Source organism: Pleurodeles waltl, chromosome 1_2, assembly GCF_031143425.1.
Source record: "Pleurodeles waltl isolate 20211129_DDA chromosome 1_2, aPleWal1.hap1.20221129, whole genome shotgun sequence".
Classification (NCBI taxonomy): Eukaryota; Metazoa; Chordata; class Amphibia; order Caudata; family Salamandridae; genus Pleurodeles; species Pleurodeles waltl.
In genome coordinates, this window is record NC_090437.1 from 1,039,143,777 (window position 1) to 1,039,160,875 (window position 17,099).

The following is a 17,099-nucleotide window of genomic DNA, read 5'->3' on the forward strand; positions in this document are numbered from 1 at the left end:
GTTCCTTACACTTGCACATCGGTAGGTGGCGTCGGTCGACTCCATAGGCATCGTGGTCACAGTGATGACGTTCGGGGTAGTATATAGACTCCACCCTCATGCAGTGACGTCAGGTCTTTTCTTTCCGCACCACGCGCTGATCCGGAGAGAGCTACCCTGGTTATTTTTGGGGCAAATTTGACTGTTTTGTCAAAGTTTTTTGTGTACGACTTTGGTGCGTCGAGATGTCCCCAAAGACCGGGTTCAAGCCTTGTGAGGACTGATGTCAGTGACGGATCCTCATTGTGTTTGTCTGTGGTGCCTCGAGCACGACCATGACCCGAAGTCGTACTCTGAGTGTCGGGCCATGCACCTGAAAGCTTTGAGGGAGCAGTCCCTAAAGCTAATGGTGGCCGGGCACTTGACTCCGCGTAGGTCCTGGTCTTGCTTGAGAGGAAGGTCTTGAGATCGGTCGCGGAGTCATCAACCCTCATCTTCTTCGAAGTCGTCAGGTCAAGGTAAGAAGAAGAAGTCGAAGAAGTCGAAGAAGTCCCATCGCTCTCCGACTTCACCCCGTTGCTCAGCCGACGTGACGCGGGACGAGTGTCCATGCACTAGGCCCCCATTCTCGGAGCCTGCGTCTGGGTCAACTCCGCGCTTCCCTGGGTTTCCAGGAGCCGGAGCGACCCTTGCCCAACTACAGGAGTTTTACGAGGCCATGCACCTCATCTTTGGGTGGGCTGACCCGGATACAGCACCTTCAGGCCCAAGGGGTTCGGCTGAGGGGCCTTTGGGTTCTGCGCCAGCGGCTTAGACCCCGGCCACCGAAGTCGCCTCCGGATCCGTGCATGGATCTGCACCGACGCCAGTCGCACCTTCAAAACCTTCCCCGGTACTGGGTCGATTGTTGACGCTCACAACATCGGTAGTGTCCACTATCGACGTCAACCCAATTCTAATCCCCGATGACTTGAAGGCGGAGCGGCGTCAGGCGATGCCGCCATCGGCTTCGGTGGGCCCTATTCGTCTGAGGTCGGATTCAGACCCTTTTTCCTATGTGTACAAATACGGAGAGGAATTGGAGGGGTCCCTGGACCCTTATGAATACCAGGATGACCCTTCTATGGACTGAGCACCGGATTTGGGCGAAGCCAGTGGTCTGGATACTTCTCCTGACGCTGACATTCTGTCTCCTCCTACCGTGGCTACGGCGGAGGGAGCTACTTACAGTATGGTGGTCAGTAGGGCAGCTGAGGTCCTTGGCCTTGAGCCACCTACTGTGGAAGTCAGGTCTAATCTCCTGACAGAGGTGCTTCAGCCTGGGGCTTCTACTTCAGAACCCCTTCTCCCATTCAATGAGGCCCTCACTGATGTCCTTTTAGGTACATGGTCCAAACCCAACACAGGGGATCCTGTGAACAGGACTATCGCTCGCCGCCATCGACCCACGCCGAATGACCCAAAATTCCTGTCCCAACACCCTACACCTGAGAGTCCTGTAATCCAGGCTTCCTCTTCTTCTGGCGCGTTCCCTTCTGCACCCCCGGATAGGGAATCCAAAAGGCTGGAACAATTTGGCAAGAATTTGTTTTCTTCCTCCAGCCTCGCACTGCGGTCTGTGAACACTGCATGTCATTTGGGCCGTTATACCCACTCCCTGTGGGATACGGTTGCACAAGTCCTGCCGGAGATACCCGGGGAGGCCCATGCTATCATCTCCCAAGCAGTGAAAGATGGGAGAGACGCGGCAAAGTTCAGTATCCTTTGTGGGCTGGATACTACCGACTCTCTGGGCAGATCGGTTGCAACGACAGTGGCCTTACGGCGCCACGCCTGGTTACAAACTTCTGGCTTCTAGGGGACTTCGAACAGTCACTCATGGACATCCCCTTTGATGGCACTCGTCTCTTCGCAGACAAAGCAGACTCGGCCTTGGAGAGATTCTAGGACTCCTGGGCTACGGCTCGGTCCCTTGGTCTTTCCTCCGCCACATGCCCACCACAGTCTGCTTTTCGTCCCTTTCGTGGACATGGAAGGGACACCCTGTAACGTCCTCTACCCAGCCTCTGTGCCACGCACGCTGGACAGCCTATGCGTGGCCAAGGACGCGGACTTCATGTGGCCGCGTAACAGGGAGCCAGAGGTCTGTCCAGTCTACCGGTGCCCCCTCTGCAGCCTCCAAACCCTCCTAGTCTGTCTCCTCACTCCCATCCAGTTGGTGGCAGGATCCACCATTACCTGCCCCACTGGGAACATATCACCACGGACGGGTGGGTTTGGCAAATCATTCGGAAAGGGCTACTCCCTCCCATTTGAATCTGCTCCACCACACATGCCACCATCCTTCCATCATCTTCCGGAGGATTATTTGGTGCTTCTCCACTAGGAAGTCGCGGCTCTCTTGGCCAAGGGAGCTATGGAAAGGGTCCCTGTGCCAGAAGTAGGTCGTGGTTGTTATTTCTGCTACTTTCTGATTCCAAAGTAGGACAAGGGCTTACGTCCTATCCTAGACCTTCGGAACCTGAACTGCTTTCTCAAGAAGGAGAAATTCAAAATGCCCACCTTGGCTCAGGTTCTTTCTGCCTTGGACCCAGGAGACTGGATGGTAGAGTTGGACTTGCAGGATGGATATTTCCACATCCCCATCCTGCCTGCCCACAGACGTTACCTACAATTCGTGGTAGGTCACGAGCACTTTCAGTTTACCGTGCTCCCTTTCGGCCTTACCAGCCCCTCTCGGGTGTTCACGAAAGTGATGGCGGTGGTTGCATCACATCTGTGAAGGTTAGGGGTCTCAGTCTTCCCCCACCTCAACAACTGGCTGTTGAAGGCGCCTTGACCCCAGACAGTCATCTCCCACCTTCAGACTACGGCGAACCTCCTGCACCAGCTGGGGTTCACTATAAACGTGCCAAAGTCACACCTGATTCCCTCTCCGAAGCTCCTTTTCATTGGAGCTGTTCTGGACACAGTGCAATTTCAGGCTTATCCTCCCGAGAAGCGAGTCCAAGACATTCAGGCTATTACTCCGATCTTTCATCCTCGGTCTTGGGTTTCGGTGAGACTGACTCTGAGGCTGCTGGGCCTCATGGGCTCCTGCATCCTGCTAGGCACACGACAGATGGCATATGCGAGCTCTGCAGTGGGACCTGAAGTTCCAGTGGGTGCAGCATCAGGGAAATCTCTCTGACATGGTCCAGATCTCAGAGGGGACTGCGAAAGACCTGCAGTGGTGGCTTTCAAATCCAAATTGGGTCAACAGCAGATCCCTCTCCCTTCCCCAACCAAATCTCTCTATAGCGACTGATGCGTCACTTCTAGGTTGGAGCGGCCACATGGGGGAGGCAGAGATCAGAGGCCTCTGGTCTCCAGTGGAGTCGGGACTCCACATAAATATGCTGGCGCTCCGGGCGATCAGGCTTGCGTTAAAAGCATTCCTTCCCTCTCTCAAAGGGAAAGTGGTGCAGGTGTTCACGGACAACACTACCGCCATGTGGAACTCCTACAAACAAGGCGGGTAGGGTTCTGGACCCTTTGTCAGGAGGCACTACGCCTCTGGACATGGCTGGAACATCAGGGCATTTCCCTGATGGTTCAACATCTGGCGGGCTCTCTCAACGCCAGAGCCGACAAACTCAGCTGCTGACGCACAGTCGATCACGAATGGTGTCTCCATCCGGAGGTTGCTCAAGGTCTCTTTCTTGAGTAGGGAGAGCCTTGTTTATATCTGTTCGTCTCCGCAGAGAACGCGCAATGTCAGCTGTTTTGCGTGTTGGAGTTTCCAAGGCGGCACTCGCTCTGAGACAATTTTCGTCTCAAGTGGAGCTCCGGCCTCCTTTACACCTTCCCGCCTATCCCTCGTCTGCCCAGAGTTCTCAAGAAAATCAAGTACGACCGGGCCCAAGTTATCTTGATGGGTCCGGACTGGGCTCAAAGAGTGTGGTATCCAGAGCTATTGAGCATGTCCATCGATCCTCCACTCAGACTGCCTCTTCAGGCGGATCTTCTGTCGCAGCAGCAGGGGACGGTTCTCCACCCGAACCTGTCCAACCTCCGTCTTAATGTGTGGAGATTGAACACTTTACCTTTCCAACCGAAATCTGTAATGTTATCTTGGCAGCCAGGCGTCCATCGACTAAAACTGTAAATGCCTGTCTTTGGAATAAATTTGTGGCATGGAATACCACCAAATCTGTTGACCCCCTTTCTGCCCCTCTGTCAGAGGTTCTTCTGCTCATTCTTTCTTTAGCCCAGCAGGGCTCTACTTTGGGCACCCTTAAAGGGTATTTGTCTGCCATTTCCGCCTTTCTTAGGCTTCCTGATCAGCCCTCACTCTTTAAATCTCCTATTGTGAGTAGGTTCTCAAAAGGGCTCACCCACTTATTTCCTCCCACTCCGTTCATCATGCCTCAGTGGGATCTTAATCTTGTACTTGATGTTTACCCCCTTTGAGCTAATGCCTAATTGTCCCTTGCGACTCCTCACATTCAAAACTGTCTTTCTCGTCACTATCACCTCTGCTCGCAGGGTGAGTGAGCTTCAGGCCCTTTTTTCAAAGCCTCCATACTTGTCCATACACCCTGACAAAGTGGTGTTACGGACTAGAGCTTCCTTCTTTCCTAAGGTGGTTACACCATTTCATGTAGGCCAGTCCATCACTTTGTCTACCTTCTACGCACCCCCACATCCTTCCCATGAGGAGGAGAGACTCTACATCTGGACCCAAAAAGACTGTTGGAGTTCTACCTCAATAATACTAAAGATTTCCGGGTGGATGATCAACTCTTTGTTGGCTATGTGGGTTTGAAGAAAGGGGAGGCGGTGCAAAAGCATACCATCTCTCGATGGGTGCTTCTTTGCATCAAACTGTGCTACGCTTTGGCTAAAAAGCAACGTCCTGAAGGCTTGCATGCTCATTCTACCAGAGCAACTGCTGCTTCCACTGCGTTAGAACGTGGAGTTCCTGTCCTGGATATCTCTCAGTCATCTACGTGGGCATCCCTTCAGACGTTTGCTCAGCATTACTGCCTTGATAGTCAGGTCCGTCGAGAAGGCTACTTTGGTCATTCGGTCCTGCAGGACTTTCTAGTATGATCTTGGTTCGCAGCCCACCACCGAGGATGGCATTCCTTGGGTATCTATTCTAAGGTAAGGAATCTGCAACTAGAAGTCTCTATCAGATGTACAAGTTACTTACCTTCGGTAATGAAATATCTGGTAGAGACATATTCTAGTTGCAAATTCCTTACCGCCCACCCATCCTACCCGCCTGAGAACTGATTTCTAGGGACAGGGATTCCCTCTTTCAGGTCCTTAACTCTAGCGCACCAATCTCAGTGTTCTACGAGGCTCTGCTCTCTGGTGTGGAAAGTCATTAAAAGAAACTGACATCACTGCGCGAGGGCGGCGTCTATGTACTACTCCTGATGTCATCACGGCGACTACGACGCCTGCGGAGTCGACCGACACCACCTACCGACGTGCAAGGTGTAGGAAGTTGGCTCTGTATATACTATTTCTAAGTAAGAAATAGTGTGCACAGAGTCCAAGGGTTCCCCTTAGAGGTCAGATAGTGGCAAAATTAGATAATCCTAATGCTCTGTTTTGTAGTAGTATGGTCGAGCAGTAGGCTTATCAGAGGGTAGTGTTAAGCATTTGTTGTACACACACAGGCAATACATGAGGAACACACACTCGAACACTTACTCCAGGCCAATAGGTTTTTATATAGAAAAATATATTTTCTTAATTTATTTTTAGAACCACAAGTTCAAGATTTGAAGTAAATACATAAAATGCAAGGTACTCCACACAGGTAAGTTAGGAAATTTGAATTAGAGCAATAACATATACAGTTTTTGCTAAAATGGCAATAAGCTATTTTAAAAGTGGACACTTTGCAAAAATCAACAGTTCCTGGGGAGGTAAGTATTGGTTAGATTGTGAGGTAAGTAAGACAATTACAAGTCTCAGTTCCTGGGCATAGGCACCCCACCGATGGGGGTTCAGGGCAACACCAAAATTACCACACCAGCAGCTTAGGGCCGGTCAGGTGCTGAGGTCAAAGAGGTGCCCAAAACACATAGGCGCCCATGGAGAACAGGGATGCTCTGGTTCCAGTCTGCCAGCAGGTACGTACCTGCGTCCACGGGGGCAGACCAAGGGGGTTTTGTAGAGCACTGGGGGGGACACAAGAAGCCCCACAAAACACACCCTCAGCTGCACAGGGGCGGCCGGGTGCGGTGTGCAAAGCAGGCGTCGGGTTTTGTATCGGTTCCAATGGAGGGACCCGGGGGTCACTCTAGCGATGCAGGCAGGCCCGGGGGCTTCTCAGTACAGCCACTACCTGGGCTAGGCAGAGGATCGTCTGGGGGTCACTCCTGCACTGAGGTTCCGTTCCTTTAGGTCCTGGGGGCTGCGGGTGCAGTGCTTGGTCCAGGCGTTGGGTCCCTTGTTACAGGCAGTCGCAGACAGGGGGAGCCTCTGGATTCTCTCTGCAGACGTCGCTGTGGGGGGTTCAGGGGGTTGTCTCGGGCTACTCACGGGGTGGCAGTCACCGGGGAGTCCTCCTTGTGGTGTTGGTTCTCTGGATCTCAAGCCGGGGGCGTCGGGTGCAAAGTGGGAAGTCTCACGCTTCAGGTGGGAAGAGTGAAGTTCTTTAAAGTTGCAAGAAGGTGCAAGTTTGTTGCAGGTTCTTGGTCCTGGGGGTCAGGGCAGTCCTCTGAGGCTTCAGAGGTCGCTGGTCCCTGTTGGATGCGTCGCTGGTTGCAGGTTTTCAACTCAGGAGACAGGCCGGTAGGGCTGGGGCCAAAGCAGTTGTCATCGTCTCTGCAGGCTTGTAGGTCAGCAGTCCTTCTTTGAAGTTCAGGTTGCAGGAATCTGATTTCCTAGGTTATGGTGTGCCCCTGAATGCTAAATGTAGGGGTGTGTTTAGGTCTGGGAGGGCAGTAGCCTCTCTGTGGGGAGGGGGGCACATCCCTAATCCTATTGGGGGAATCCTCCAAAACTAAGATGGGGGATTTCTAAAGGCAGGGGTCACCTCAGCTCAGGGCACCATAGGGGCTGTCCTGACTGGTGGGTGACTCCTCCTTGTTTTTCTCATTATCTCCTCCAGCCTTGCCGCCAAAAGTGGGGACAATGGCCGGAGGGGCGGGCATCTCCACTAGCTGGGATGCCCTGTGGCGCTGTAACAAAAAGGGGTGAGCCTTTGAGGCTCACCGGCAGGTGTTACAGTTCCTGCAGGGGGAGGTGAGAAGCACCTCCACCCAGTACAGGCTTTGTTCCTGGCCACAGAGTGACAAAGGCACTCTCCCCATGTGGCCAGCACCTCGTCTGGTTGTGGCAGGCTGGCAGAAACTGGTCAGCCTCAAACTATAAGTCGGATTGGTATTCAGGGGGCATCTCTAAGATGCCCTCTAGGTGCATGTTACAATACATTGCACACTGGCATCAGTGTGCATTTATTGTGCTGAGAAGTTTGATACCAAACTTCCCAGATTTCAGTGTAGCCATTATGGAACTGTGGAGTTCGTGTTTGACAAACTCCCAGACCATATACTCTTATGGCTACCCTGCACTTACAATGTCTAAGGTTTTGCTTAGACACTGTAGGGGCATAGTGCTCATGCACATTTGCCCTCACCTGTGGTATAGTGCACCCTGCCTTAGGGCTGTGAAGCCTGCTAGAGGGGCGACTTACCTATGCCACAGGCAGTGTGAGGTTGGCATGGCACTCTTTCAATCAAAACTTAGCATCAGCAAAGGCAAAAAGTCCAAGGAGACATTTCCTTACACAAGGGTATTGCTTGAAGAAAAATCTCCAGATCCAGTCTGACGCCTGGGGGAAAATTCTAAGGTAAGGAATCTGCAACTAGAATATGTCTCTACCAGATATTTCATTACCGAAGGTAAGTAACTTGTACTACAAAACTCCTACACCAGAAGTGCCACCGAGGGCACATAGGTCATTCTCTCTGGGGGGGGCAGGAAGAGACTGTGGGCCTCCAGGTTAGCAGAGGTGACCAAAGCCGCTATTGCTACTATCAAACCCTGAAAATTTGGAACTGAGCTAGAAAAGCACAAACAAACATAAGAAAGGCAAGAAAACAGCAGGCCCTTAAGGGCAACCCGCAACATCCAAGTCTCCCAACATTGATATCATGCTAATTCCAAAAATCCATCAGTTAGCCTTGTCTGAGGAGGGTCTACAACCCAGACCAGCTTTCATTATCAACTCCAGAGTGGCTTGCAGAGTAACAAAGATTTTCTGTCCCTCGGGCAGGTCTGTACAAACTCTAGCCGGGTATAGGGTAGCCTATCCCACACCAGCTTGCATCAGTTTGTTCTTCGCTGCTTGGACTGCCATGGTAAAATTTGGAAAGAAAGCAATTTAATTTCCCTGATGCTGGATTGCCTTTCTCTCTCTTCTGGCAAGCCAGAGCACCACATCCCTGTCACAGTAGTTTAGCAACCATGGGTCATGGCGGTGCACCAGGAGGAAGCTTTGCTTACAGGAATCGATGGGTACGCTCAATGATCAACATATTGGAGAAATGTTCCACGCCAAAAACATCTCTAAGGAGCTGCTCAACATAGAGCCCCATTTTCCCTGTATTGGTAGTCTCCGGGATACCAAGAATGCAGATGTTTTTCTACAGGTCCTTGCCTCAAGGTCTTCTTTCTTTGCTTGAATGAGGGCTGTCACTTTCTCCATATTGAGACAAGTTTCCCTCTTGCTCTGCAGAGTATCTTCAGTCACAGGTAGGCGCTGTTCTGCCTCTGTTATGCACACCCCATGACAGTCTAATTTACTCGCCATTTGGTCCATTTGTGTGTTTAGGAAATCAGTTTTGCTGTCAATTGATTGCAGACGTTGATGCATAGCCAGCAGTGTGCATTCCAATGTTGTGCCTCCTTTAGCTTGGCGCCCGGAGACTTATCCCACAGGGGCCTTCCACCGCATTTAGCTTCAAATGTAAGGCACATTTGCTACTTGTCAGTCTTCCACTTTGTATACCAAATAAAGGACAAATAGTTGCCACTGCAATTAACAGGTCCCAGCACTCTACCATGTGTGATGGTCAAGACAATAGGTGTGTAGGCAAAGGACGCACCAGTGTTCACGTCCTTCCGTCCTCTTCCAGTCGGAGCTCTCTGACTGCCTCCCACCACCACTTCCAGCCAATCGCGATGTACAGTGGAGTGCGGAATGAAGACAACTGCAGCAACAGGACCAGCTTCCACCAGGTAGTATATCAGCTGTGCATGGCAGGGGTATGGTGTGTGAGTAGGTGAGGCCTCAAGCATGCGAAGCAATGTCGCTTTAAGGCTTTCGGGTCCCTCAGCCTAGTCGTGAGGGCCATCGCCTGTATCCCACTCCACCACAGAGCTCACTCGCTAAGGATCAAGGGCCTCCTGAGTTCCGGGGGGAATGAGGCCTTCTCTGGGAGGAAGGCAGAAGCCACACTGAAGTAGGGGGTCACGCAGTTTCCTCTAGTGTCATTCCCCTTGACACCATCTGGGGCACTCCACTGTTCTCACGGCCCTTGCACACCCTCCTCAGGAGAATGATCCAGGACCCAGCAGCCTGTATGGCTGGCAGGCCGCTGCAGGCCTGGTCATGCCTGTTCACAAGTTAGATAGCCCTGTTCACAGGCTGCACGGTCTCCCTGGCACCATGTAGTTCCACTCCATGCTCAGTCCACGCCCAGTGGCCCCTCACAAATCCACAGCCACCAGACGAGTATCTGACAGCCTCCATATCCATGAGCAGCCACCACTGCCGTACACTCCCCGATGGTGCAGTCACTCAGCAAAACACTGCCACCATGTTGTTATGGTGCAAAAGCCTTCTGTTTATATTGTGGGTGTCGCACTGCCCCCAATAGCTCCCACTGTCGCTTGTACAAGATCACCCCACTCAACATCTCTCAATTCTGCACTTTCGCAGGGTGGATGGGCTCCCAGAGTAAGGATTAATGCTGAATGTCCGGCCACAGTCCGCTGAGGTGCACTACTGTGTGGTCTTCTTTCATCGGAATCTCTAGTGCACCCTAAAATGTGAACCTAACTATAACGTCCCTGCAAACATTTTTGTTTTTCACTGCACGTCTGGTTTTTAAAAAAAACGTAACATAATATATAAATACCATACGTTAATACAACCACCACCTCTGCTGTGGCCAGGCCCTGCAGCCAACACCCCCACGTGTACCTATCCCCACGTTGCCCATGGCAGGGGTATGGTGTGTGAGTAGGTGAGTGCACCCTGATATCTGTATTTTTTGTGCTTTAATAACTCCAAAACTACTGAACAGATTTTCACCAAATAACAAAGAGAGATCTTTCTGGACCAAGATCTAGCTTTCTGTTAAATTTACTATACGTTCAGTAGTTCAGGATGTAGTTGTGTTCAAAAATTTCAAAATCCTTATATCCAATGCATGGGGAAAAAGTGTTTTGGGACACCCCCCTTTTTCCCAGCACCTGCATGACGAATTACCCCAAAACTTTCCAGACAGCAGCTGAACTAATTAGCATGAGTTTTGAAAATTTCATAAAGATTTGTAAAAGGGTGCCAAAGTTATTAGCAAAACAAAAATAGCAAAAGTTGGTCCTAACTATAACTACCTACTGGCTATCGCCAGAAGGAGATAGATAGATAGATAGATAGATAGATAGATAGATAGATAGATAGATAGATAGATAGATAGATAGATAGATCTCCACCAGTCACATTACACAAGATTACGTGATTAACACAAACTCACAGGATGTTGAGGCCAAGACCAGAATTTAACCTGGTTCCCCAGTTTCTAAGTTGGCAGCTCTGGCTGTTAGGCCACATCCTTTTGCACATGCTTAAGGCAGGGATATGAAGGGGGTTGGTATTAAACAGTGGACCCTTCCCCATCGAGCAGGCTATTTACTTCTTGCGACAAAAAACACATAACCTTTAACTCTTTCTGATTTCTGTTGTTTCTTTAATTTCAGGGTTAGGAAGCAAGTCTCTCCACGTGACAAATGGCAATCCAGCGAATGCAAGAGAATTACTGGAACAATTTAAAAAAGATGCTCGGAGTGTGAAACTCCGGGTCGGACAACACCAGGTTGAGGATGTGACGGATGTATTAAAACGCTTTTTGTTTGAGATAGACGATGCCTTACTCACCAAAGAGCTTTATCCTTATTGGATTTCTGTTCTGGGTGAGCACACAGTCTTTTTCTTTTAAAATTGCTTTTATCATTCGTTTCTGAATAATTTATGTGATTGTGTGTAACATATCTCGCCTGCAGTATGCCCATAAAATATTAAAAACGTTTTTGGTGGCCACTAGGAATTTTGTTTGATTTCTCTTGTTCGATTCGATTCTTGTTCGATTCGATTCTTGTTCGATTCTACAACTTGTTTCTTGTTCTTTTGTGTTTTTTATTAATTGGTCCTTATTTCACCAGAATTGCAAAACCTTTTTGTACATCTTACTTGCTTTATAATGTGATTTCTGCCTTTTGGTGTGTTTTGAAGGAAGAAGGAAGAATTTTATTCAAATGCCTGTAAAATAGATTAAACTGTCACTAGACTATAGCAAATGATTTTAAGAATTGGCAAAGCCAGTAGGTCAGTTATAATCCACACCCACTTGCATTTCGTGTACCTGTTGCTGAAGTGCACAGGAGCTGGTTTGTGAGGGTGGTGGGGGGAAGGCAGTGCTTAATTTGTGCTTGTTGTTCCCGGTGCTGAGCACTGGCACTTATTTGTGAGGGCCAGGGCTTATTCTTATGTCTCAAGCATTTGCTGCGAGCAAAAGACACTTATGGGAAAGACGGAAAAACTAAAAAGCGTCATAAAGGGGGAAAGTAGAAAGTTGCAGGATGAGCTGAAGTGGCAGGGGTGGCCGTAAATGGATTGAAGAGACCCGAGATGGCTTCAGGATTGCTGCCTCAGTATTCAGTGCTGGCAGATTTAATCACAGCAGCCTCGTGTTTAAAAGAAGGGCTTTGAGCACCGGCATCTCTTTATTTACAAATTAGGCACTGGGGCAAGGTTAGAAGAGGGGTGGTTGCTTCAAAAATATAAAAGCCTTTGTAAAAACAAACAAAAAATGTGGTATGATAGGCAGGGTTTAAAGATGTGTGCATTGCATGCATTCAGTATGATTAGAAAGAGTATATAGAAGTCCCTCCAGCTGCATTCACTTGTGAGCGTGAACGAGGTACATAGGAATAAGCATTCTTGGAAGAACACTGACGAAACTGAATTGAAATTGTTAGAGATGAAAAATGGTGATGTGCCTTATGCCACTTATTAATGACATAATGCCCTGCAATTGGAACCAGGCTAAGAGCTTCGCTCCTTTGTGGAAATGTGCACCGCAATAGTGATCATCCAACTATGTGTACTGTACAGTATGTACAGGTTATCAGGCCCTATTAGCCTCTCTAAGTAGACAGGGATGGCTTCTTCAAAACTCTTTTATCCCGCGCATGAAGAAGGGAAGATTAGACCCTGTTTATCTAACTGTGCATAACGTACAAGACTTAGAAGGGCTAACTGTTCTGATTTGCAAGACTTATAAAGCCATGCATGTTTTGCTTTGTGCTCTTTCTAGAGGTAGCCTTGGCTCACTTCATGTTGTGGTTCGGTCAAGGGCCAGTGACGTAACGAAACTTGAGGGGGCCCCCTCGAACTCGATTGGTGGGGGAAAATGCAGCTAGTGGCATTAAGCCACAGAGAGATGAAGGGGAGAGAAACCTTGCCCTTGGCGGTGACTCACCTTGTATTCTTGCATTAGTAAAGATACACACATCTCGCTGACAGGACTGAAGGGCAACAACCTCTTCTTCCAGATAGCATAATATGCTAGGTAAACCCACACTAAACGAGAGGCGAGAACCACCACCAAATGCGGTGGCCATATTGGGCGAATGAAACAGCCTCATGCTCACAAGTGTAGTAATTAACAGATCTAGACTATGGTTTAAGGCTCTATTAAGGATCAATGTTCCATGAATGGTATTGATAAAGGGGAAAGGTTTGTATTTTGGGTAATTTGGCAATTCGTACCAAAATATAGCTGTGGTGGTGGTCATGTTTGGTGAGGACTTACTATTAGTGTCGTATAGGCCATAGTCATACAATTTGTGCTCATAGTGGTCTAAGAACTAACCAGTATTTGTCACTATTATTTCCACAATGTGATGAACATTAATCTATTGATTTGTAAAAGTGACACTGAATATGGCGGCCACCGTGGAACATATTCAAGGTAAAAGACTTTTATATTTGGATCAACACAAAAGCAATAAACGTTTTGAAAACTATATACAAAATGGCAATATAAACAGAAAGTAAGGTTTAAAGGACAGTAAAGTACCATACATAGAGCCCATTGTTGCGGCTCTATTTTTTCATGGTGCATGTGGTGGAAGTATACAGTTGTGAATACAAAAAGGTTGCAATCAATCATCAGGTGCATATTGGGGGTTGTCAGTGCTGAAAGTATGGACAATGATCCCTATTGAAATATTTAGAAAAAATGAGTTTATATCTTAAATAAATAGAGTATTGTTACACATTAATATCATAACATTGCCATTAATGACCTTTCTACAGATAGCTTTTCCTGTTCCAGATCTCTAATGAACCACAGTTTAGGAAATAACTAAAGACATGGCTTTCATAAAGGTGGTGCAAGGTTTCCCTTTGCCTCATGTGCCGAGACCCCTGGTTGGGCAGCTATGCGCTTTAGAAATCTCACTGTATTGTACTGTATTGTGTACTTTAAACCCCTTAGTTACACAGTTCACCTTCCATATCCTCATGTTTTCATGAAAGAAAAGCTATCAATAAACATTGTGATTCCGGGTGGTGTTTTTATTACCTTGAATACCCACCATTTCTTCTCTCACAGTGCATGTTTGTGTTGTAGATAATTATCAACTAAGGGGGCATGTTCAGTGTGTCATCTAATGCAAAATTGATGTTGCAGAATGCCTTTGCGAATCTCCTTTGCCATTTTGCCAGTGTATGACAAAACGCAGTGGCGTTGGATGCCAATGTGAAGAGGGTATCCTGAGTATTGAATATTTCACAGAAAGTCATCAGCCTTGTGCTGAATGGGGCCCTTCTGAAGGTTTAGGGCCCCTCCTGCTTTGCAGGGGCTGCATTGGCCTGCAATACGCCCCTGGTGGATACAATAATTAACAGCTTTATATTGCAATTGGAGAAATGTTTAACTCCAAAGTTCATGCTATTGATGTTAAATTAAATTTCAGAACACTGCAACTGTCACAGACCATACACATTCACATCGCACTGGCCAGTTACTGGTGGTAAGCCCGGACCTATTGATGCTTGAATTGGTTCATAGTATATTTTCACTAATCTATCTGTAAGATAAAAATATAAGAGCCCCTCCTAGAAGCAAACACTGGTTTGTCAGTAAATAGGGTGTCATTGTTAAGTAAGTGCCAGTATTTTAAGACTTCTTTTTTTATTTGATTTCATAGTGTTTCTGAGGAAGTCGACACACAAACCAATCTAGATATTTGTTTAGTTTCTCTTTGGTTTGTAATAAAGATTTCCTATGGTAATGCCATGCTCCCTTGATAGATCTTTTCTGTATGTTGTGTGGATAGCCATGAGCATTGAGTTTATTTGAAAGTATTTTTGCTTTGGAAAAATAGTCTGATTTTTTAACTGCAATTAATTCTTGACATAAAAAATAATCCAAAGGGGAGACTGTCTTTTTTAGGCTTTGTGAATGGATGTCTGTTATATATTGAGTAGATTATTTCTTGCCGTGGGTTTTTCTGTATTATGTGGTGTACAATGTGCCACTTTTGTCTTTAATAGTCAGATCGATGATAATGATAGATGTGGGGTTGTTGTCAATGGTAAATACTAGGGGACATATTTTGTTGTGAATCCATTTTAGTTTCCTATTAGAACACAGGAGTTTAGCTTAACCTTTGGTTTACAGGCCTGTGCCTCCATCACCTAGTGACCTTGTACCTACTCAACTTACTGTTTTATTTCAATTATTTTATTATATCTTCTAGGTGGCTGCCATTGGTTAAACTTTATAAGAAATGTTTTGATTTGCTTTATCAGTGCCACTCTGAGAAGGCATTATCTGCGTCAGTCATTATCTGCATCATCATCAGTGATATACGTCATCATTGTCATCATGTCCCTAACATAATGCACATTTGTTGTGGATTGTTAATATAATTGCAGCTACAAGTATGCCACCTTATCGGTTGTTTAGGAGCATGGCTGTGTCAGGGATCTGCATAAATACATCCCACATGGACAAGTTCATTAGAGGGGTTCCTTCCAGATGACATCTATGCTGCACGTCACCTTGCTGCAGAACTCAGCCTTTGTGTCACCACGGAGTCTGAACCAAAGACCTCATTCCAAAGTAACAAGGGTTGGGGGGGTGCTTCTCACTGACATTGTACTGGCAGATTAGGTTTATCATACCTAGCTCTCACTAGGCTAGAGAACTAGGCTTTCTTAGGGATTTTATATCTCATGTTTATGGTAAGATGGCCCGTTGTTTTTATATTCACAACTCTCATCTTCATCATTCTGCTTCTTTTACTGTTCATTATCCTAATCATTGCAGCACATGGATTTTATCGTAGATTGAAGCCTTTTCAATAATTATATTGAAAACTTTCCATTATCTCCTTCATTGCTTTTGTGTGTATCAGACTTGTTGCTAATGAGAGAAAAGGGTGACTTCCGTTCCACCACAACTTCCCCGATATGTCTTATCTAGAGTCCATGCATAAAGCTGCTAGAAATCAGCTTTGCTATTTCAGTTTTTGTGAAGTACTGCTTGTGAGCAAGGAGGGTTGGGCCGACAGTTGTGACTTGTTTTAGGAGTGACTCAGTTGCCTACAAAAAAAATGCTCTCATCCCTAAACCAGCAGTCTCGCTTAGGAGCGAGAATCCAACTATGACATGGCGCCACCACCAGTGGTGTTTTGGAACTAGTTTACAGATATCCTGAGTATCTCCGTCTCACACACAGTAGGTAACCTAAGTACCATTATACAGAGACATTGTGGTCTTAGGGATAATCTTCCTCAGCTGAATAGGGAGCACCTAACTGGGCTGTAGGTTGTTCACGCTTGAACCCTTCAAAGGACTTTTCCCCATTTGGTATTCCTTCTCTGTACCCATTGTTCAACATGGCTAACACCATAGACAATTCAGAAAATGTCAGGCATGCATGAAGCAACATTTAGTAGCCCATGGCTTAACAGATGAGGGTGGGGATGTCACATTTATCTTGGAAATTCATGAAATGTTCCAAATAAAATTTTTATTTCTTTCCCGAAGATGATGACATAACAAATACATTTCACACATATAGAATAGTGAACAAGCTGCAATGGTACCAAGCTTAACAGTATTTAGAGATATTTATTTCCTATCAAGAATATCACAATTGGTTCATTGGAGCTGTTAGAAATGGGGTCTCTAGTTGGCAGAGGTATAGACCCTTGTCCAAGTAGGGATCACAATCCTAGTCGGGGTAAGTCACACCCAATCCAAATTATACTGTGCCCACCCTCTAGCAGCTTGGCACTGAGCAGTCAGACTTGACCTAGAAGGCAATGTGTAAAGTATTTGTGCAAGAAAAGATGCAATAACACAGTGAAAACACCACAAAAATACACCACACAGGTTTAGAAAAAAATAAGATATTTATCTGAGTGAATTAATTAAGGTCAAAACGATCAAGATTTGATAAGTACAAGTTGAAATATCACTTTTGCAATAATAAGAGTCTTAAGTCTTTAAAAAGCAACAAATGTCTCTTGTGTGCACAAAATACATTGTATGTGTCAAAATTACATGCACGGAGACCGCAGAGGAGGAGATGCGTGGAAAATGGAGGGTGTGCATCTGATTTCCGGGCTCACACAGACGATGCATCAATTCTTTTGCAAGCACCAAGGACTTTGCGTTGAATTCCGATGCACAGGCTTGAATCCTCTTTGCGATGCAGCTTCTCTTGACACACAGTGACGATGCGTGGAAATCCTGGGCGTGCAGGACCAAGTCACAGGTGCTGCGTCGATCCGGTGGGCGATGCAGAGGA

The 17,099-nt window shown here is 47.1% G+C and overlaps 1 protein-coding gene across 1 annotated transcript in view; it reads left to right on the forward strand.

Moving 5' to 3' along the window:
• ARAP2 (ArfGAP with RhoGAP domain, ankyrin repeat and PH domain 2) overlaps window positions 1-17,099 on the forward strand; it is a 1,093,539-nt gene that overhangs the window by 645,027 nt on the left and 431,413 nt on the right. Inside the window, exon 21 of the mRNA XM_069202133.1 lies at window positions 10,972-11,184. Within this exon, the coding sequence (XP_069058234.1) occupies window positions 10,972-11,184 (213 nt within the window). The remainder of the gene's footprint in view (window positions 1-10,971; window positions 11,185-17,099) is intronic.